This window comes from Pholis gunnellus (genome assembly GCF_910591455.1).
Source record: "Pholis gunnellus genome assembly, chromosome: 17".
In the NCBI taxonomy this organism is placed as follows: domain Eukaryota; kingdom Metazoa; phylum Chordata; class Actinopteri; order Perciformes; family Pholidae; genus Pholis; species Pholis gunnellus.
This window is the reverse complement of record NC_136544.1, coordinates 4,396,960-4,419,458: the sequence shown is the minus strand read 5'-3', so window position 1 is coordinate 4,419,458 and position 22,499 is coordinate 4,396,960. Positions and strand designations below refer to the sequence as shown.

General features: G+C 46.5%; 1 protein-coding gene across 1 annotated transcript; it reads left to right on the top strand.

Annotated features, from left to right (window-relative positions):
* The first annotated feature begins 4,952 nt into the window (after positions 1-4,952).
* Positions 4,953-21,413, top strand: LOC306709102 (serine/threonine-protein kinase N1-like). The gene is made up of 22 exons (XM_079177131.1): positions 4,953-5,585; positions 8,695-8,995; positions 10,054-10,199; positions 10,314-10,434; positions 11,416-11,561; positions 12,508-12,721; positions 12,827-13,021; positions 13,131-13,240; positions 13,349-13,492; positions 13,679-13,754; positions 15,148-15,289; positions 15,841-15,931; positions 17,542-17,633; positions 18,013-18,085; positions 18,369-18,460; positions 18,572-18,748; positions 18,916-18,978; positions 19,070-19,146; positions 19,233-19,375; positions 19,867-19,974; positions 20,116-20,196; positions 20,274-21,413. The coding sequence occupies exons 1-22, from the start codon at positions 5,496-5,498 to the stop codon at positions 20,475-20,477; spliced, it is 2,886 nt and encodes a 961-aa protein (XP_079033257.1). The 5' UTR covers positions 4,953-5,495; the 3' UTR covers positions 20,478-21,413.
* The last annotated feature ends 1,086 nt before the right edge of the window (positions 21,414-22,499 follow it).

Sequence of the window (22,499 nt, the reverse complement as noted above, 5' to 3'; positions counted from 1 at the left end):
CATAACGCATTGTTGATTTTGGGTCTTTTTACTGGATTTGTCGACAATCAGAAAAAATGTCGAATAATTCCAGCCTCATCCTTTTTAAACACAATGTGCGTAAGTCTGCTGCACAGACCTGGAAACAAAGAATCAATGTACCGGGTCTGTCTGTGGCCTACAGCGACCTTAAAGCACGTAGCCTCTAATGCTGCTCGTGTGTTCATTAGCCAACATACTTTTATTAAAATGAGTATAAACGTTTACTCCGCTCTTCCTGTCCTGTGTTTATGAGCGCCACGCTATCGTAATCAACAGCCCCGGCAAAGAGGGATAATCATCTGCATTATAGAATGGACCTCTTATCCTCCCGAGTCCTTCTGCCATAATCATTTTTAATCTGCTTTCCATGTCCATTACCATCATGCCTGCTCGACCATTCCGTTACACAGTGGGGCTCTTTCTCTGCTCCCCGTGTCCCCTCCTGAACCGCTGCAGGTGGCTTGCGAGCATATTGCATGTGGGCCGAAGCATCTGCCACGAAGCGCGCCATGTGACCCCGTTACCGGGCCAAGACCGGCAGGCAGATCGGCACAGCGGGAGAAAATCTCGACGGCCGCAGATTTACACACACACACACACACACGTGTGTGTTTGTTTTTCTGGTTAAAGATCTCCCGCGGACAGCAGCGCACAACATCTGAGTTTGGATTTGTCCCAGGGAGCAGGGAGCAGGGAGCAGGGAGCAGGGAGCAGTGGGGGGGGCAGTTTTATCTCATTCATGTTTCGGGCTGTTGGATTCCAGTGAGATTTGAGGAGCTGTAAGATGCTGAATTATGGAACACAACACTGGGAAATGTAGTGCATCGTTGTGTTGTCTTTCTTCTAGAACGACTCCCCGTTACCTGGTCCCAGCACCGTGTGCTACGTTTAATGTGTGCGAGTGTCTGTTTACCCAGAGAGCAAAGACAGTCAAGCAGCAGCGTGACTCTGTCGGGCCAGAAGCCTTTAATCCCTGTGGGCTCATGTCACGAGAAGAAGGAAGTGTCGGGCGTTGTGTCTCTATGTGGACCCTGAGATGATTGGACGGCTGCTGAGAATCTCCACGTTAGGCCCGAGTGTGAGTCTCTGCAGCATCCAGCAGACCTCACACATCACCGCCGCGTCTCGCACCGCTGTGCGAGCTGCTTGCTACCAAATCTGAAAAAACACTCGGCATCAAACATTTAACGACTTTTTCTGATTACAGTCTCCTCCGTTCAGCTCAGACTCGGGAGCTTCCCTATCTGGTTCGTCGTGCACTTTTTTATCTTCCACTTTAGGCTGTTCTCTACTCTGTATTCTCTAGTCCTCTGCTCTTCCACATATTTCCTCTGTTTTTGCGTTTCCAACCGCCACTTCCCCAATCTGCAAAGAGGTTACAGTAGCGACGACTGTAAAGCCGTGAAGCGCCTCATTAGTCCTCCTCTGAGTAACACCCTGATCCGGGTTGACTGTTGTAGGTCAACAGCGCTGTTTGCTGCCTTTTTTGTATGCAGGTAGCGCTCACTGGAGCGTTCAGAGGGAAGTAGGCTATGCCTGTCAGTTTCAGGTCAAAGGACCTTTTTTAACAAAATGTTGTTTTCAGTGTCCTTGACCCGTCTGGTTTCTCTCGAGCTGCCGCTGCATGCATCATGACAGAAGCAGATTAAGTGTGAGGACTGTGGAGCTTTTCTTATGGGGGGGGGGGGGGGGGGTTATGGCACCTTATTCCTCAGCAGCCTGAACAGAGCGGCTGTTTGTTGCCGCGGAGTTCACAATGGACAAAGCCGGGAACACAAACGCGTTACCGTTTACCGAAGTCTCTTGAGAAGATCGACCCGCTCACAAAGATGCCATTCATGCCGATCTGCTCCTCCCCAGCTGTGGAGGGGACACCGCCTCGACACACACACACACACACACACACAAGACCTAGCCTTCTGCACAGTCTTTCACCTGTTAACCCGGACGGGGGGAGAATCGTCTCCCCTCCTGCACGTGATGTCTTCATCAGGCAGATATACGTACAGCCGCGTTTGCACCCTAAGACGGAGATTTGGCAACAGAATTTCCCCTGGAATATGAGGGATTTTAGGGATTAACAGGAAACACAGTCCAAGGTACATTCTGTAAGCCGTTAACTCATTCATAGAGGGCCAACGTTTCAAGCGTAGGACGAGATGTCGGCCGGGTTGTTTGGCTACGGTCGTTTTTCTGATTTGCTGAGTAAGATTTAGTATTTCACTTCAGTGCAGCGGAGACATCCCGACGTCTGCTCTGCACACTCGACTCTGCCGCTCTGCACTCCGATTGGCCCACTCACCCACACGAGAGTCTGCTCTCAGAGGGTAACGGTGTCCCCGAGTTAACTCTCTCACTCCCCCTCTGATCTGCTGTGTTGACATTATGAGGAGCAACATTTCCTCCCGCTAGTACTCTCAACATCCAGCTGACAATGCCCGACTGTGCTGTTTTATTTATTACCAGCCGGTTGCAGTGCATTAGTCCCGTGTGTGTGTGTGTGTGTGTGTGTGTGTGTGTGAACAGTACGACTGTTAATGTGTGTTGGTGCTCAAGCTTTTCCTCCATCAGAGTTTTATTATTTATGTCATTCGTTTGGTATCCATAGCTGTATGTTAGACATGTTTGTGTTTGTGTGTCTTTAGAGAGACACACTCCCTCCCTCCCTCACCGCTCCGCCTCCAAACAACCCACCCTCCCACCCTCTCACCCCAAATCCCATCCACTGTCTGCTGAATGAGGCTGTGTGCAGACATCAGGATGTGAGGAGAATTTAAAGTCGTCTTCCTCACAAATTCTGTCCGTCTCGCTCTCTCTTTCACATGCAGTGTTTTAGTGTACAACGCACACACACACACACACACACACACACACACACACACACACACACACACACACACACACACACACACACACACACACACACACACACACTACAGTGATGAATGGCACTATTAAGATAAATGTCCCCTCTTAACTGTACACTAAGAATACCACAAAACTCGTATTTCCTTTCCTCTGCCTTTTTTTTGTCCCTGTAGCTTCCAACAACATCTGACACCTGCAGCATCTTCTAGGCCACACATTGCAAAAATAAGGCCCACACACACACACACACACTAAAGCTCACGTCATGACCTCGCGTTGAACTATTTTAATCTGCATATTCCTAATAATAAACAATGGTTTCATCACCGGTAAACTTCCTGGAAAATCCCAAATCCCCCCCCCTCTCCCCCGGTAAAAACATCTCTTCATGTAATACCTAGCTGAAGGTACATTTATTTAATTACTACTGGCTACACTACACTGCAACAATTAGGTTGAAAGTCCGGTCCAAAGCCCCATCATCGTTATTGCTGCGTGTGAAATGCAGGTGTTGGTGAGTAGGTGAGCGGATGAGAGTAAGGGCTGACAACTTGGTGAATTCCAGCTCCGCCTCTACTCCAACAAAATGGATTTATCTCTATTTATAGACGCAGACGAGTCGAGCTGACGGGCCATTAAAACTCAATCAAAGGGACGACTTTCTGTCGCCCACTGGCCGCACCGGTGACCACGATGTGTGACACAGGACAGCGTGTGACGGATTGGCAAATAGGACGGAAGAAAAATAGGAACGAGGGAGCAACAGGAAACTGGGTGAAGGTGTAAAGAGACTAAAATACTCCTTAGCTGACCCTTTCTAAAATGATTTCATTCCGTGTGACGTCATATAGCTTCAGTGAGGAGTTAGAACAAGCTATTTATGAAGAGGTGATTCATCTGATCTTAAAGCTAAATGAGGGGAAATAAACATGAGAAAACCGGACATTTAGTGGTTAATTACTGTGTGTGTGTGTGTGTGTGTGTGTGTGTGTGTGTGTGTGTGTGTGTGTGTGTGTGTGTGTTCTAGGTCAGTCCTAACCAGTTGAGACTGTAACTTTAAGAGCATGTATGTATAAACTGATGTGATCTTAGTTCCTGATACTGTGGTCAGTTTTTTTTAGGCACTGCATCGATGTCAGGGACACAATGAGCGAGACAGATCGGTGCTGCAGGCTTCACAGCAGCTCGTCTTCAGGTCTGAAGTGTTCAGTTTTCAGTTTCGTTACAGTAGAATTAACAATGACAGCTCAGCCGTATTTGTAAAAAAAGAAAAGGGGGAGAGACGGAATGGATGCATGGGGGCTGTTATCTCTGCAGCCACCTGTCCACAACCCAGAGGAAGCCCTGACAGCCACAGCTGCTCGGTAAGGAAAGAGTTATAAATATAATATACTGGACACACAGCATTTATGTCTTTGATCACAACGTTGCCAAGCAAGAACAACCGCCTGTGTGTATTGACTTATATTTCACTTCCTATTCCCTTCTAGCTGTGTGGGAGAATAAAAAGAACTAGTGTGTGTGTGTGTGTGTGTGTGTGTGTGTGTGTGTGTGTGTGTGTGTGTGTGTGTGTGTGTGTGTGTGTGTGTGTGTGTGTGTGTGTGTGTGTGTGTGTGTGTGTGTGTGTGTGTGTGTGTGTGTGTGTGTGTCTCACTCACTGACAGGAGGAGGACAGAAGTCAGACAGCGATGGGACCACCAGAAACAGGCCCGGGGGGGGGGGGCTGTGCGATCTCTACCCGTTCACGTCTCGTAAGGTGGCGACTCAGCTTGCCGTCCCGTTTTTGTAGCCGGAACGTCCGTCTCTTCCTCTCTGTGTGCCGTGTGTGTATCCATATGGCGTAGTGTTAAACCATAAGCGAACTCGATGCACGGATGCTTCGTGTTTTTTTAAATCTTTGCTATTAGCGACGCAGTGTTCACGTGAGGAAAGTTTGGCTCATAACACAACTTACCACGAAGACCTGTCCTTTTTACAGCTCGTTCAGGAGCCCAGTCCCTTTCAGCAGAAGGACTTTCTAGTGCTTCATAGTGGGAACGTGTTTGCTCCTTTGTCCACGTCTCTCAGTGCGGCCTATTTTCTTTCTATTCATCTGCATGTAAATAATAGAAATACTGCTGCACATGTCTGCAGACATGGACTGTATTGTACTTCCACATGCTGAAAATACACACAAAACAAGGACATACATGGTCTGATGGTCCACGTAACATGACATCAATCTATCACAACAGCAGACCCAGTAGCAGGAAGCAGAGTGGCTGTGAGCTCTCTCACTTACAAAACCACCCGTGTGTGTGTGTGTGTGTGTGTGTGTGTGTGTCTACAAAGTGCATGACGCCTCGGCCTCTATCTGGCAATGAGCAGAACAGGAAGCAGCGAGGTGGGGCTCGCTCTGTGCTGTTCTCTCTTCCTCTCCTCCGCCTCGTTCACTCGCTCCGGTTTCAGACCGCCTTTTCGATTCCCGGCGGGGAAGGACATCCTGGATTTTGAGGAGGCAGGAAAAAGCGCTCGGTGTTGCCCTGATTGGCGCTGCCGTCGGTGCCGAGTGTGTGTGACCGGAGAGAAGGGGGGGGCCCCGGAGCGAAGCCAGAAGGAGGCCAAACATGGCCAGTGAGGACACACTGGAGGACCTGCCGGGGGACCAACCGGTGGACTCCCCGGTACACACTGAGCAGAGTGACACAGAGTCTTGGGTAGGCAAACTGTGGCCGCAGAAGGCCCTCACCATGGCCGCCCTTTTCTTTTGTTTTTTTTCAATCCACCACTACGGCCCTTCTCTTTTCTGTCTTCCTCGTTCACTTCCTGCAAAAAAAGACATCTCCTCTCCGACAGCGAGTCACTCAGTTCTCATTCCTGTGCGTTGTTGTGATTTCGCCGTGCTGTGTGAGCTAACTCGCGCCTCGCTCCAGAGGTTCTTTGTCGTAAAAACGCCAGGGATTAGGTCGTGTTGTGCCCAACAGGATTGCGTCACAGCACAAGCTCTTCCCTTCCTGTCGTTCTCGGTGCGTTGCTGCCTCGGCCTTCTCTTCTGCCTCCAACTTCTCAGGCCTGCCGCAGGAAATCACCCTTTCTTCGCTTATTCTATTGCTCGGTTTGAGCGTCAGCACATCGTCTTGACCATTTCTACTTTGCTTAAATGCATTGAGTTGCTACCACGCGATTGGCTGACTAGATATGTGCGTTAACGAGCGGTTGAACAGGCGTACCTATTAACATACTTTAAAAACCAATATTTGTTTTGATGCAGCATTTGTTATGTCATGGTGCAGCCAGGAAGTAAACAGCTCTGGTCATGTGACCATGTACACTAGTCATGTGACACCACACATATTTCATTGAGACCCTTTATTATTATTATTATTATTTCAATATTTGCTTGAAATTAGCGGTAAGAATCCTTCGGGGCCCCACGATACGATATTATCACGATACTTGAGTCACAATACAATCTTACTGCGATATGCTGAATACTGCGATGACGTAGAATATTGCGATATGTTGTAATTACATTTTTTTCAACTGCATAGTATGCAGTTTGCAACGTCTGTTGCATGTAACGAGATAAAGTTTCCGCTCGGTTCATCTCACTTCAATCAGTTTTATTGCAGCGTAATGGGTTTGTCAGTGAAGCAGACAGACCGACCAACACTTCATCTTATTTTGACCAACTTCCTGCCAATCCCCGCTGACTTTACCCACCGCACCAGATTTGTATTTGCAGTTTTAATAGTTAATATAATGAAAGAGCGACACTTGGCGTCCATGTATCGATACAAATATTGCCATGTGAAATATCAGGATACTGTGCTGACTCGTTATTTCCATCATTTTCCATCATTCAGTTACATTTTTTGAGCCTTATAACTTTATTCTCGTAGGATATATTCAGTGAATGTACAAGTTCATGTCTGTGCGCTTATCAGTGATGATCGGTTTACATCTTTAAAAAGACGAGATGTTGCGTCTCAGGATATTCCACACCAAACACGTTCTTAGTCTTCACGACTTTGCTCCACAACCATGTTTTGTGGAACATGCTCACCAACATCGCTTCAGAGTCGTGCGATGACGTAACGTCGCATTAAAGCAGCGCTTCAAATCCTGCAGGCACTCGGCCTGCCGCCACGTGGTTGGGTTTGGCCGCCGGGGCCGTGGCTGACTGTCGTACTCTGTATTGTGTTACAGATGGATTATGGCTCTAATGAGAGCAGAGCTGCAGCCCCGGCCCGCATGTAGCCGGGTGGACACAGAGACCTAAGAAGTTGTAATCAGATCTGCTAAGCTGGACGGCTGGCTGCAGTGAAAGGCCCCGAGCACCCCGCCATTACACTGGGGCAGAGGGAAGGGGGACAGTCTTCACTGTCCGAGTGTGTGTGTGATGTAATGAGGTCTAATGTCACAACATTAAATGAATGCATGACATCTCCCCTTTTCAATAGGTTTACGCTGAATTTGGTTCCCTGTACACAGAAACAAATACACAGGGGATGAACACAATAATGTTTACAACTGTTAAAATACAACTGCTCTGCAACATGCAGTATATTCCGTTTGCAGAACTTATGATGTTTAGTTAAGACTCACCTGCAGGAATGTTAGACCTTTATTGTGGTGGTGTCGTTGGGCTTGGAAAGGTGTTCACATTATTTTGTCCCCTGTCTTGGGCTTTTATGTGAATATTATGTCAGATTCTTTTTGATTTTTTTAAAATTAGTTTAACACAGATGACAATTTGATTTTGAAGTCGATAAGAAATTTGAATTGTCCTTACTCTTGTGTAAGGAAAAACACAATAATGATACTGCAGCTGTTGCACGTATTCTTCAAAACGGAAGCTTTGCGCTTTGCGCTGCACGTCAGAGTCCTGTGTCGCCTCTGAGCGTTGATACAAGTTGTAAAGTATCACTAGTGACTAAATGAGTCCGTCCCTTTGTTACAACATTCAACGTCACGCTGTCAAGTTTGTGTTCCACCCAGGAAGTTAGCCTAGCTCGCTAAAGGCAGCACCGATTCACGTTGGATGTTGCTTGTCCTCCGTGTTGCAGCAACACCTGACTCATAGGCAGCTCCCGCACGCTCGGAGCGGTTTTCCCAGTAGGGTCAAGAGGGTCAAGTTAGCGTGAACCAAACATTTCTAGCCCACGGAGGACACTAACGCAGGAGGAGCTACCCATGCAAAAAAATAAATACAATTTGAATTAGTACTTTTTGATAATTACAAATTTGTCAAAACAGAAACTAATAAATAGGAATGATCATCGTAATCCCATAATCAGTATCTTATTCCACCTGTATCTGGGTGCTTTTGGGTGAAAAACAACAAACACTGCGTACATAAGTTTGTGTGATTGTCTTCACACACCAGTGTTACGTTTTCTTACCTATGGGCGCTCTGTGTGCATGTTTACTGGTAACCCGTTCTAATCTGCTGTTATCTGGTTGGTGTTGATCAGGAGGAGGAGCTGATGTGAGCTTTGATAGGTTTCACATGTTGAGGTTTCACTTTGGGTTTGCTGTTTTTTTTCCCCCTCTTTTCATCCCACGGCGCTCCACTTCGTCAGAACTGTGCGGGGCGACTGTTGCAGCTTTGTCTGCCGTGACCTCGGCTCAGAGCCTCTCAGCTGGATGTCACCTTTTGATTCTGTTTCGCTTTCAACTCATATTGAATAATCCCCCACATACGCAGTGGGCTATATACAGTTTCCTTTCTTTTCTTTACATTCGTACTATCTTCTGCACACCTCCTCTCGAGCTCCTTCTCCCTAACCGTCGTGCCCTCCTCCTCCTCTTCTCCCCCTTCAGAGCGATCCGGGCGGGCTGTCGGTGCTCCAGCAACTCGGCCTGGACCAGAACTCTGACTTCTCAGACTCCAGCGTGCAGCAGTGCCTGGACGAGCACCGCGAGAGGATCCGCAGGGAGATCCGCAAGGAGCTGAAGATCAAGGAGGGCGCGGAGAACCTGCGCAGGGCCACCACCGACAAGAGGAATGCCCAGCAGGTGGACTCGCAGATCCGCAGCTCCAAGCGTAAGCTGGAGTCCCTCCAGGCCCAGCTGCAGGAGCTGGACGCACACATTGTGGTCAAGGGCCCCGATGACAACAAAGGTACAGTGTCCACCGTGGAGAGGTGGTTTATAAGCTCTGCCACTGTGGGATGTGCCATTTGGATGTCTGTACAAAATGTTAAGGCGGTTAAGGTTGTTGATGTAAACCAATCAGCCATTGCCATCCGTTGAGCCACGTCGCTAAGCAGTCACATTATCCTCTCCACAAGGTTCTAGTGCCGGGCGATAAGGACTACAAATATAAACTCCTGTTACTTCACACCACACCCGATTTGCGGTTAGGATACAAAGACGAATTAAAAAGAAAACGTATTTGAATAATCTTTTTCACAATAAATGCAATTAACAAAAGCAAACAAACAAAGATGTGAAATGCCACTTTGTCTGTACAGTAATGTCAGTAATGTACAGTAATGCCACCGGGGCCCCTTTTTCTCATATGAGAGACGGGCAAATGATTCCGCTAATCTGCTCTTTTGTGAGTCTGCTTCTCACTAACATGAGAATAGCTGGTCCGCCTTAAAGGTCAGCCCGCCTTAAGTGAGCCGGTACAGCAGTCATCGCTAGCTTCGGGGCTTCCTACTTTCACTTTAATTCTCTCTTTCTTTCTCCCGCTCGTTAAGGTTGCACACACAACCTACGCAGTTTTTCCTTAAATCCGTTTGCTATTTGTATAACTCATTTTAGTTTATTGAAACATTAAAAATACATTTAAAACTGGCGGAAGTCCTGCTGCGAACTACGGGAGCTCAGGGAAGCACCGGCAGCTTTATGAGGTCATTACCCAAGTTTAAGTGAAACATCTATTTTTAAACATCGTCCGAATCCATCAATTGGAATTAATTGAAAAAATGAAATCAAAACATTCAATATGATGAGGTTGCATTTCTCAAGCAAGTGGTTTTTATAACACACTGGCACACACTGAAACCAGTGGCTCCCTCAAAGGCAGGAAATCAATATACAAACCTACTGGATGCTTTGTAGTCGTAGTTTACGGTCATCAGTGGTCTTTAACGTCACGTGCTACCAGAAGACAACAACAACAACACCAACAGTATCCTGACCTCTTACCGTCCAACCCCTCCTCTTGCACAGATACCCCCAGGTCTCCGGGGTCTGTCAATCGGATGTCGGCCAACCAGCACCGCATCGCAGCTTTGGAGCGGCAGCTAAACATCGAGCTGAAGGTCAAACAAGGAGCCGAGAACATGATTCCGATCTATGCCAACGGAGGTACCAAGGTATTCATCTGGCCCCGGCCGTCGCTCACTTTCACCGTCCGCGGCAGATTCTGTCATGTTTACTTCCTTTACTCTCTATTTGATTTCCTCCTGTGCTTCCGGTCCCCTCCGCAGGACAAGAAGCTGCTCCAGACGGCTCAGCAGATGCTGCAGGACAGCAAGACAAAGATCGACATCATCCGCATGCAGATCCGAAAGGCCATGCAGGCCACGGAGCAGTCTGAGGACAACCAAAGTATCTATCACGCTTTTTGTTTTATTTTTTTATCCTCGCTCTCATCTTCCGATTCCTCTTTCATCCCACCTGTTACTCTTATCAAACTTATAAACACTGCATATTTTATGATGCGGGTGGTAATGGATCGATTCCTGCTTCAGAACTTCACAGTGTACAGGCTTCTGGTCAACACACACACACACACACACACACACATGCACATATTCCATTACAGCCCTCTCGCTCTCTCAGGTTGGGGCCTTATTGATGTTCCTGCATCCCCTTGATGTTGCCCAACAACTAAAAGCCATGCCTCATATAGCAGAGGTTAGAGACGAGGCAGGACAGATGCAGGGAGCCAGGAAGGGAGGGAGACTGAAAGGGTCAGAGATGACCACAGAGTGAAGGAAGGAGTCGGAGATGAAAGGGAGAGCGAGCAGGGAGGGAAACAAAAGCTCGGAGCAGCGGAAAGAGCAGCAGTGATCCCGGAGAGGACGGCGAGCTGACTGACTTCAGGATCAAGCTTTTGTTTCCTCTTCATTCTCCTTTATTTTCTCTCTTCAGCTCTGTGCTTTTAAAGCTGCTATGATTCATATTATCTAGAACTGAGAGGTTAATGTCACGCTGCCGTAGTGGCATCTGGTGCGGTTGTATCGGAGTAGTTTTACCAATACGAGTACATGAACCCGGCATTGGTGCATCCCTAGTTGGCTTCATTCTCACAGCTCTCGTTAGCGCCGCTTTCAGCCACAGTGTAGAAGCAAACCCTCCCACACAAGCCAACCTCAATAACTGTGATCAAATCTGGAACCGTTTTTTTACCCAATAGATTCTCCCCTCAGTGAAAAGACATTTTGTACAGATATTGCGCCATCTGTTGACAAACTCAGAACAATTTGCAAACCTGATTTAAAGTGAATTATCTGTGATCAACATTCATCACCCGTGCATATCGCTGTTGTTCGTGTGTTGATGACTAAACCCGGCGCTGTGTCGCAGGTAAGCCGGACATGTGCGGGATGGAGCTGCGCGTGGAGGAGCTGTGGCACCACTACCGCGTGGAGCACGCTATGGCCGAGGGAGCCAAGAACATGCTGCGACTGCTCGGCGCAGGAAAGGTCCAAGACAAGAAGGCCATGGCCGAGGTCAGAGAGCCGACAGGATGCAAACACACTCAGATCACTGTTTCAATGTCAGGCTCCGATAAATGCTCGTAAACGTTGATGCACACCGAAGAATCACCGCACAAAACATGTTTTTATCAATTTCGCATGTTGCATATTAGTTACATTTTGTTACTGATTCCACATTTTTGTGTGTTTATTCACTTGAACTAACACATGTATGTAAATTACTTGTCAAAGTGCAGATTTTGTTAACTTTGAACAGAACCTGGTCAGCTGTTTTCCCCGTGATTTCAGTCTTTGTGCTAAGCTAAGCTAAGCTAGCCGGCTGTAGCTTTGTATTTGAAGACATCTAACTCTGCAAGAAAGCGAATCGGCGCGTATCACAAAATATACAACTTATCCAAATTATCAATTTAAAAATCAATGCTCGACTAGATCTGCAGGTAAAAACATTTCGCCCCATTCTTCTCTTTTACAGTACACACATTTACATACCACACATTATTAATGCAGTTATGAACTATTCTATCCCATATGCTCAGTTTTTGTTCCATATTAGCACATTTGAGTTGCTGCTTGTTTTTTGTGGTTTTGAAAGAACTTTTGGTCCAAATTCCATTTTCCACATCGTAGCAATTTACAGACAGAAGGCGAACGACAGGGAAACAAAGAGACCATCAGCAGGAGGGAGAGACGGATAAATAGATCTCTGATAGTGCTACGTTCTTATGCGAGTGCTCTGATTAATATGCAGAAATAGCCATGTTGTTCTTCCTGAATGATGAACGATCCTTTGTGTCATTAAGCCGACCACATTTTCCATCACTGCGACTGTGAGATCGGCAGTCCAATCAGGCTCTGCAGATCAAATATTTGACTGTTCGGGGTCACCCCGAGTATTCCCCCCCCCCCCCCCCCCCAAAAAAAAAAGCACTCAGTAGAAAACATTGAATGATGTCTGCAGGCTCAGTGCGGTCTGAGCGAGTCGTCCCAGCGCCTGGACCTGCTCCGGTGCTCTCTGGAGCAGAGGCTGCAGGAGCTGCCCGAGGACCATCCCAAGGCCTGCCTCATCAAGGAGGAGCTGGTGCTGGCCACCTCCTCGGCCTTCAGCTCCCGCCACAGCACCCCCTACGTCCACAACCAGTACAGCACCATGAGCAAGCCGTCCCCACTCACAGGTAGACACAGAAACGTGTAGTTCCTTGTTTCGCTGCATTTTCTTACCTGCAGAGATGTTCGTCTTTCAAGCACTGATCTTTATAAATCATTTGTTCTCCTTCCAGGTACTCTGCAGGTGCATCTCCTGGGCTGTGTGGGGCTGCTGGAGGTCGTCCCAGGGCGGAGCAGAGGCACCCCGCTGGTTCTTCCCTCTTACTCTCTGGGAGACGGACGCCCCTCGTTCAAACTGAGCGGCCTCTACAGCCGCAGCACCAGCAGCATGAGCCTGAAGATCCCCGGCAAGAACGACGAGCTCTCCTGTGAGTGTTTCTTTTTTTTCTTTTCTTGTTTCGTACCGGTGACTTTTAGATGTTCACGGTGTGTAATAAATACATGCCGTTAAACAGACCCTGTGTGTGTGTTTCACAGCGGAGGTGAGCGCAGTGCTGAAGCTGGAGAACACGGTGGTGGGTCAGACGGTGTGGAAGACAGTTGGAGAGCAGACCTGGGACCAGACGTTCATTTTGGACCTGGAGAGAGTAAGTCCCAGTAATCACTGTATGAGTGTGATTCAACCTAAACTTGATGCTGGACCAGCGATCAAAACCTTCACGTTACATCCCTGGTGGGTTTTTTTGTGCGATTAGTCCCGGGAGATGGAGATTGCAGTGTACTGGAGAGATTACCGCTCCCTGTGCGCTCTGAAGTACCTGAAGCTGGAAGAGTTCCTGGACAACCAAACACACCGAGTTCAGCTGGAACTGGAGCCACAGGGGCTGCTGCTGGCTGAGGTACAGGACACACACACACACACACACACACACACACACACACACACACGGGACAGGTAAAGTGTAATAGATATTAGCCTACACAGCTCCTTATAGCCTGAGTTTGCATGGGACTTAACATACACAGGTACTACAGCCTCAGACATACACTCACTGCAGATGCATGTTGGTTGTTTTTTGCTTTAGGTGATTTTCTTCAACCCTGTGATAGAGAGAGGCCGAAGACTCCAGAGGCAGAAGAAAGTCTTCTCTAAACAGCACGGTATGTTCAGATATATACGCACACAGCCACTGACCTGAAACATGGAGTGTCTCTTCACTCGTAAAGGAATTTCAAAAATCTAAATTTTGCAGTTTAACTCTGCCCGGACTGGCAAGTTCTCGTTCTCCAAATGTCAATGAGTGTCGTGGTAGTTGAAGAATCTAATATACAGAGGCACCACATTGAGTTAGTGAGAGACAGAGAGAGAGAGAGAGATAGTGTGTCATTGGTTGCTGTTATCATCACTTGTTTTGGTTCTGTGTGCATTTAAAGCTCTTTTTAATCCTCTGCTCTGACGACAGCCGTGGCCGGAGGCGTCATGTTTTCAGGTTCTCCATTCTGGTGAATGTGATGTCTCACATTTAGGCACAAACTTCTACCTGGACTAGGTTAGATTTTGGGGGTCAAAGATCAAGGTCACTGTGATGTCATTAAACACTTTTTGTCTCAACTCAAAATTGATTTGCTAAATATGACAATCCCACACAAATGTCTAAATAGGATAAAATGATGACGTGAAAGCATTTTGGACGGACATGGATGTAAACTGCTACTTGACTGGTTGGTGGAGGCTTACTGCACAACAGTGAGACGTTCATTCTAGTTTATTCTGTCCTTATACTTTGTGACCAATAATATATTGCATATATGTATACATACAGTATATATATATTTTTTTCCCAAAGTCAAACAATTAATTTGCTATTTTTTTGTTTTACTTATTTGCATTTGTTTAAAATTCAGCATTACTAAAAGCTTAAAAAAAAAGCTTTTAAAGAGGCTGCTGAGATGTCTGGCCAATCATTTCCTGGTTTTATAATCTGGCCCTATTGAAATTGTAATTAAACAGCCCTACTTTACCAGTTCACTGCAACCTAAATAACTCCTGAAAAGCCAAATGAGTGTTCAGTAAAAACTAAATATTAGTGTAATCAAGATTACCTTCTCCCAACCTTGGGGTCAGGTAAAAGCATTGCTACCATACAACAAGCCGTGATGATGATACGTTTCATCAGCACAGTTTTTCTTTCATTTTTGTTCATTTATCCCAACAGGCTGGAAATAACTGAGAATGTCAAACAACAACCTAAACAGAGTTCTTAATCCGTCCCAAACAAACCGGCAGTAGCTGCCTTATTTAAAGGAGTTGCAGGCCAAATGGGTTGAGAGACGCGGCAGCAGATAAAGTGAAAATGGCTTGTGGTATTTTCTGGAAGTGTGACTATAAGCATTTACAGGAAATGCAAGCTCAGCAGGAGACCTTCCTCCATCAGATGCTGAAGTTAGCACGAATGGATCCTCTTTAATTTCCTCCTCCTAGTAAATACAGCCCGTAATGAGAGGTTTCAGTGGTGTGACGTTCGTCATTTATACTCCACTCTGTGTGTTTCAGGTAAGGCCTTCCTGCGTGCTCGTCAGATGAACGTGGACGTCGCTACCTGGGTCCGCCTGCTGAGGAACGCCATCCCCAGTGGAAGCAACACACCTGCCTACACTCCCAGCTTCACGGGCAACACGCTCACACAGAGCACTGGGTGGGTGACCAGTACGACCAGTACGCCCGCTATTCAGCAGAAAAGACACTTACAAATGCTTTTTAATCACTACATTTGTTATTTTATTTCTATTTAAGTAGTAGAAATTAGGCATTAAGTGCAGAAATGATGCGAAACAGCACGCTCTCTCAAGTCTGGTGCTGAAAGTTATCTTCTAATGCCATTTTCTTTTTTTTTTATATTTAATTTCTAAGTGATACAAATTAAGATAAAGATGTAATTAATCATCATTTTTTGACAGGTTTCTGTTATTTGTACCTTTTCTTATCTGTACCGTTACTTTTTGCATAATTCAGTGAAGACGCATCAGGAGACGTGTTTGTTTCAGGTTTGCATTTATTCATTTTTGTTATTAAATCAATGAAGCTCATGAAAGACTGAACCATTTCAACCCGTTTGGGGGAAAAGATCAGTCGTCTGAATATCTACATTCTAATCCAGCTGCCTCTAGATTTTAAAACCTCAACACCTCGGCAAAGAACTCATCCAATAGAGATTACATTTCTATGTTCTTGTTTTTTTGTGTGCAGAGAGATCTCAGTGGAGAAGCTGAATCTGGGCAGCGACTCTCCTCCCAAAGCTGAAATCCGGAGAGACGTGGTGGACGCAGCCGCTCCCTTGGTGAGTCAGAGGGACGGAGGCCAAAGAGGAATGGAAGCAGACGAGAGGCTTTTCAGGCGGTGGAAAAGATGGGCATCTTAACACTATCATGTTACTATTCTGCTCACTTCCTACCTGCGGCCTTTGGCTTGGAAACAGTGCTCTAGTCATAGGCGGCTGCACTGTGCTGCTGCAGTGAAATCTAAGACGAGCATGGCAAGGAGAAGATGAACGATCAGAGAAATGGAGAGCTGAAAACTCAGGGAGACGGCTTTAATGAGACGTAATTGGAAGGGGGAGCTTTAATTTGATCAAGGCCAAATCCGTGTTAGTTTCCCAGTGTGAAGAGCACAAACGGCAGAGGGTGATAACGTGGGAGAGAGGACTGGAGAGGTGGCATAAAGAGGAAGTACTGTAGAGAGAGAGAGAGAGAGAGAGAGAGAGAAGAGTGGAGGAGGGAAAAAAGATAACAAAACATAAGTTACAACATCAATAGTAGAAAACGCTTTTTTATTCTACCGACCTGAAATGTGTGGAGCAAAGCTACAGCTTATTGGCTTATTGGCCCTAAACTTTATACAAAACACAACCTATTTGATGTTAAACGTAGCATCAGACTACGTTTCACAGTGAACTGCACCACACTAATGCCAAAATGCCTTTCTGATCATATTTTATTCTATTTTTATATTAGAATATTTTTAAACATTTTGAAACTTACAAAGTGTGCATTTTCAGTTCCTCTGTGCAATTATTATTATTTTTATACGTTAGTCCTGACTCTTTGTTCCTTATAAATGCATATTTCTCTCATTTCGTTTCCATTGTACATAAAAACACAATTACACACACATTACCAAAGATGATGCTTCGCCTAAATACACAGATACTTTGCTAAAATCTAACCAACTGTTTTAATTGCTTTTCTGAAAAATCCAAAGGTTGTTTCAAATTTTAACCACAAAAAAACAACGTTTTGGAAAACTTGCATGTATAATTCATGTACCACGTAAACAATAATGGGCCCAACACTGAGCCTTGAGGAACCCCACAAGTTGAATTAATGTTATAATAACTTAAAGTCAGAGGGATTGAATCTCATGTAATTACATATTTATATATATATATACACACTTTTCTTTTTATTTGTATTGCTACACAGTCATTGTGGACCTGGTGCGACATGCTCTGGCGATGCGGTGCTTAGTTACGCTCACGACAATAAAGCCAACTTGCATTTTAGAGAGCAGAGCGGCAGACGCACCGAATTAGACGAGCACAGAGAGAGTCGGAGGAGGAGAGGGCCTGTGGCAGATGGTGTGTTCAATGGGGTTGAAGTATTATGGGATTAATTACTCTGATGTTTTTTTTTTAGAGAACTAATTAGTAGTGAGCAAGGGGTGGAGTGGACAGGAAGAGGGGAGGAGTGAGGCTGTCAGCCAACAGGGGATCTGGCAACCGCTCCTGATGAGCTTCAACGTCTGTCTGTCTGTCTGTCTGATGAGACTGAAGGGTGTTACAGATGTCAGCAGTCATTTGGTCCTCATTTTGTCCTTCTATTTATTTTTCCCTCCACACACACATACTTCACTGGTGTCCTCACTTGTCTTCGTCTCTGCGGTGTCCCACAGGAACAGACGCCGGTCATTGAGCCCCCGTCCACGCCGGATGTCCCTGTTCCCGAGAAGCCAATCAGAACTCTGTCCCAGAACTCTTTACGCAGGTGTGAACACAAAGGGGACCCATTTCTCTCTCACACACACACACACACACACACACACACACACACACACACACACACATACGGCAACCACACCTGAGCATATCTGTTTGCATTATGGCCAACACAGCTTGACACCAGAAACACACCCCCACACAATATGGCCCTGTGTTGTTACCGCACAGGAAATACGTGACGTGTGATGCCGATTCGAGTCGCATGCTGAACATCATTAGTCAATCCACAACGTAGATGCTACGGAGTGTTTTGACATGTAGTGTTTTTACAGTGTTGTTCAGTCTATGAGGCACATTTAAACATGACATGCTGTTATGTTTGGTTGCATGCGGTGTCTATAATCTGCCTTTAATCTCTCTCTCAGACCAAGCAGAGGCCCTCTGTGCCTCCAGGACTTCAAACTGATAGCCGTGCTCGGCAGGGGCCACTTTGGGAAGGTACTCGATCTTTACTTTTTCTTTCATGAGATGAACACAACCGGCACTGCTAGTCTAAATGCTAAATGTGTCTCTCCACAAAGTACTTTAACTCTTCAATATATTTGATGGAATTGCTATTTTTTTCTAGTTTTTCCCCTCAAATATTTAAAACGGCAGAAATCAATATTTTTTTATCGTTAATTGAAAATAAAATGTAACGTTAGGACACACGACCCCACACATTGCTGGTTTTGGTCTCTTCATGAGAAATGACAATAACTCAAAATGTGACTCTCTCCAGGTGTTGCTGTCGGAGTACAAAAGGACAGGCAGCCTGTATGCCATCAAAGCCCTGAAGAAGGGCGACATCGTGGCGAGGGATGAAGTGGAAAGGTAACGAGTAGCGCTCGGCGACCTCGAGCGAAAGTCTCCGCGCGACGAAGCTCGTTCCCCTCGCGCAGTTGATCACTGTCTCACTCCCCCGCCTCCCCTCTCTGTCTCCAGTCTGATGTGCGAGAAGCGGATCTTTGAGACCGTCAACGGCTCGCACCACCCATTCCTGGTCAACCTGTTCGCATGTTTCCAGACGCCAGAGCATGTGTGCTTCGTCATGGAGTACACGGCGGGAGGGGACCTCATGATGCACATACACGCCGACGTCTTTTCTGAGCCACGTGCTGTGTGAGTTCTACTGTGTGTGTGTGTGTGTGTGTGTGTGTGTGTGTGTGTTAAAGAGAGGAAACGGGATGATTGGGCCTTCTTGGAATTCGTCCGTGCACCCACTACCGTATGTAGTGTCAATACTAGTGTATGTATGTTGAATTCTCTGTCCGCCGTTTATCCGACAGGTTCTACTCAGCGTGTGTGGTCTTGGGTCTGCAGTTCCTTCATGACCATAAGATTGTGTATCGGTGAGTACTTGGATGATTGAACACACTCTACAAAAAAAGGATGAATAAATACTCCCTCAGTATCCGACATAAATCCACTTTCCTCTGTCAGGGATCTGAAATTGGACAACCTGCTGCTGGACACGGAGGGTTTCGTGAAGATAGCCGACTTTGGGCTCTGTAAAGAAGGTGAGTGTTATTTATTCATCCTACCGGCCCCCTGATGTCGCCCCTAAAATCTACTCCGACCCTCACACTCTCGTCTTCCTCTTGAGGCATGGGTTTTGGGGACAGGACCAGCACATTCTGTGGGACTCCTGAGTTTCTGGCCCCGGAGGTGCTGACGGACACGTCGTACACCAGAGCAGTGGACTGGTGGGGGCTCGGGGTGCTCGTCTACGAGATGTTGGTCGGTGAGGTGAGAATACAGAGCTGGAGTAGTTTTTTTTTAATGACTGTTATAGTGTTTATCAAAGATCATGAGGAGATGTTTGGCAGCCTCTGCATGCTTGGATTTTAGACGTTTCCCGGATTAATGTAAAGAAAGAGTTGGATGAGAAGATGGCCACCACTCATGTCTGTGCGATTAATGTAAAACTACAGCCAGCAGGTGGTTAGCTTGGCTGAACAGAAAGGCTGGAAACAGAAATTAGAGAGTAACATGGCGGTAAATCGCCCAGCGGTTGGCATCACTACAGTAGTGTCAGTAATGACGGGATGGGCTGTGGAGCGGTGCGTCCTAATGGAACACAAGCTCGTACAGGCTGAGCTTAGGTGGTGCTGCAACATCCACCCTTTGATAGACTGGTAATATATTTTCATATATAATTCAATCGAGGCTTTTAGAGACAGAGTTCATTGAGGTCTTATATGTAATGCGATGCGAACTAATGTGTCGGTTTCTTTCAGTCTCCGTTCCCAGGCGACGATGAGGAGGAGGTCTTCGACAGCATAGTGAACGACGAAGTGCGCTACCCTCGCTTCCTCTCCACCGAAGCCATCGGCATCATGAGACGGGTCAGGCTCCGCCCATTTCACCCTTTATCTTTTTTTTTGCTTGTAATGTTGAAAAATATGCAAATGTGGGCACTTTTTAGGTCACTTATCGCTTAGACAACAAAGAATAACAGGTGGGGAATTGCTGCTTTTTGTTTCTAGTTGCTGAGGAGGAATCCAGAAAGACGTCTGGGCTCTGGAGAAAAGGACGCCGAAGACGTGAAAAAACAACCGTTCTTCCGGGTGAGACTTGAGTTTTTTTAGTCTTAATGTCTCTGAGAGTGCCGTTGATGAGAAACTGAACGTACCTGTGTGTTTAGGGTGTGGACTGGGAGGACCTTCTTCAGAGGAAGGCCCCGCCCCCGTTCGTCCCGACCATCGGAGCAAAAGAAGACGTCAGCAACTTCGACGTGGAGTTCACCGCCGAGGCTCCCGCCCTCACGCCGCCCCGGGAGCGCCGCACCCTCTCCCGCAAGGAACAGGACCACTTCAAGGATTTTGACTATGTCTCCGACCTCTGCTAGGGTCAGGGGTCACAGGGGTCGTTAGCGGCCAGACTCTGAGAGGAGACCGAGAAGCGAAGGCTGACTCTCTGTCCCGCACAGAGAGAGAGAGAGGAACTTGAAGGCGTGACGAGAGGCTAATCCCCTCTTCCGCTCCACGTCTGCCTCTTTGCGACGGGACGAAGAACCGGCCGGGCCGATGCGCGTGCGAGCGGGTATCAGCGGAGTCGCATCGCGTGTCGCACACATACGTGGTGTCACGGATCTGCAGACCTCTAGAGGTCAGCAGATCCGTGACACCGCGTGGCTTTTAGAGGAGGAGGAAGTGGTGATGAAGATAATCCAGATTATGTAACAGATGAAAAATGAGATGACGGATCCTGCCGTCTGTCCGACACGGTGAAGCACACTGAAACGCTCAGCGAATCCGAGTCAGAGAGTCAAAAGTGATTCTTCTGACAGGAAGCAGTTTGTCTCTTTCTCTGTCCTGCCCTCGTCTCTTGTCCCTTCACCTCTGCTGTTTTTGTTGCTGCTAAGTGTGTGTTTCGTTGTGTTCGGTGTCCCTGCCTCAGTCATGAATGTATCCACGTCAGCTGCAATCATGCACCACCTGTACATTTACACATGGGGGAGCCAGAGGAAGGAGGGAGTTCAGAGCTGCTGCCTGTTGATGGTGTCACAGAAACAAAGCAGAGCAGGTGGGGGTTCTACCAGAGAGGGAGGGGAGCGGTTAGTGTGCTCAATCCTACGTAGGACACCTCTTCATCGTCTGCTCATTGCACTGTCTTTCGGTACAACACAGATTTTTAACTACAATCATTTCTCAATGACAAAAAAAGCTTTTACAGATTTTTGTTCTTTTTGTGATTTATGTACACCCACCATCTTGTGTTTCCTTCTATGTCATTTGCTGGTGAAATATGTTCGAACTGTGACTCAGTAAAGATGTGAACCCAACACAGAAGCATTGATACGTTTATTTTCCTTTCAGTTGATCGGTGCTTATTGAGGAAAAGTGGAAGTCCTCATTCGACCCTTTCTGATCTCACTACAACTCTAAATCCTCAAAACATCTCAAAAACTCTGTGATGGATTGCAATGAGATTTTTTATTTCATGGTCCCCAGAGGATAAAGTGTGCTAAACTGGTGATCCTCTGTCTTCTCCTCTAGCGCCACCATGAGGTCGACATTTGTTTTTAGTAAAAGGTCTCAACAACTATTGGGGTGATTACCATCAAATTTGTAGCAGACATTCATGTTCCCCTGAGGATGAATTGTATCCGTTAACGTTACATCCAGCGCCATCATCGGGTCAACATGTTTATTTGTCCATTTCTATGGTTAATGACCAAAAACCTGTAAAACTAGTGACATTCCCATCAGCCTTGTCTAGCGCCAATTAGCAAATGTTAGCACGCTAAGCTAAGATGGTGAATTTAGGCTGTGTTACAAATCAAATACTTTTTCTTTTTACTTTTAGTATGTACTGCAGCTGCCCTTACAAAGTGCGTACTGTTGCATACAGTATGCATACAATTGGGACATACTACTACTGACCGCCATGCTCTCATATCCGCTATCTTGACCATGGCTCATCTTCCGCCGTGCAGAGGATTGTGGGTCAGAATCGCCATAATATCATGGACGTATAAAGAGAACTGGATACAGTGTTGGAGGCGGGGCCCCGTTTATTTTTATGAAAGATGTCTAGTGACTCATGAAGCAAAAATTGTTCGACTTCCGATTGTAAAATTCAGATAAAATGAGCTGGATGACTGTGATCTTTCACATCCATGGACCCATAGATCAAACGCACAAGGGTTCCATTAAACCCATCCCCCAAAGCCTCGGTGTCAACGTTAAGGACCTCATGATTTAACGTGTAACTTTGCCCCCAGGACTGAGCCTAAGTCTATCCACTTTTTTTTAAAAGGTTAAAAAAAAGTGGGCTGAGAGGGGAAAACCACGCCGACTTCCATATGACGAAAGCCTGGACACAGCGTCAACAAATGTGACACAGCTACAGTAGCTCGGAAAATAGC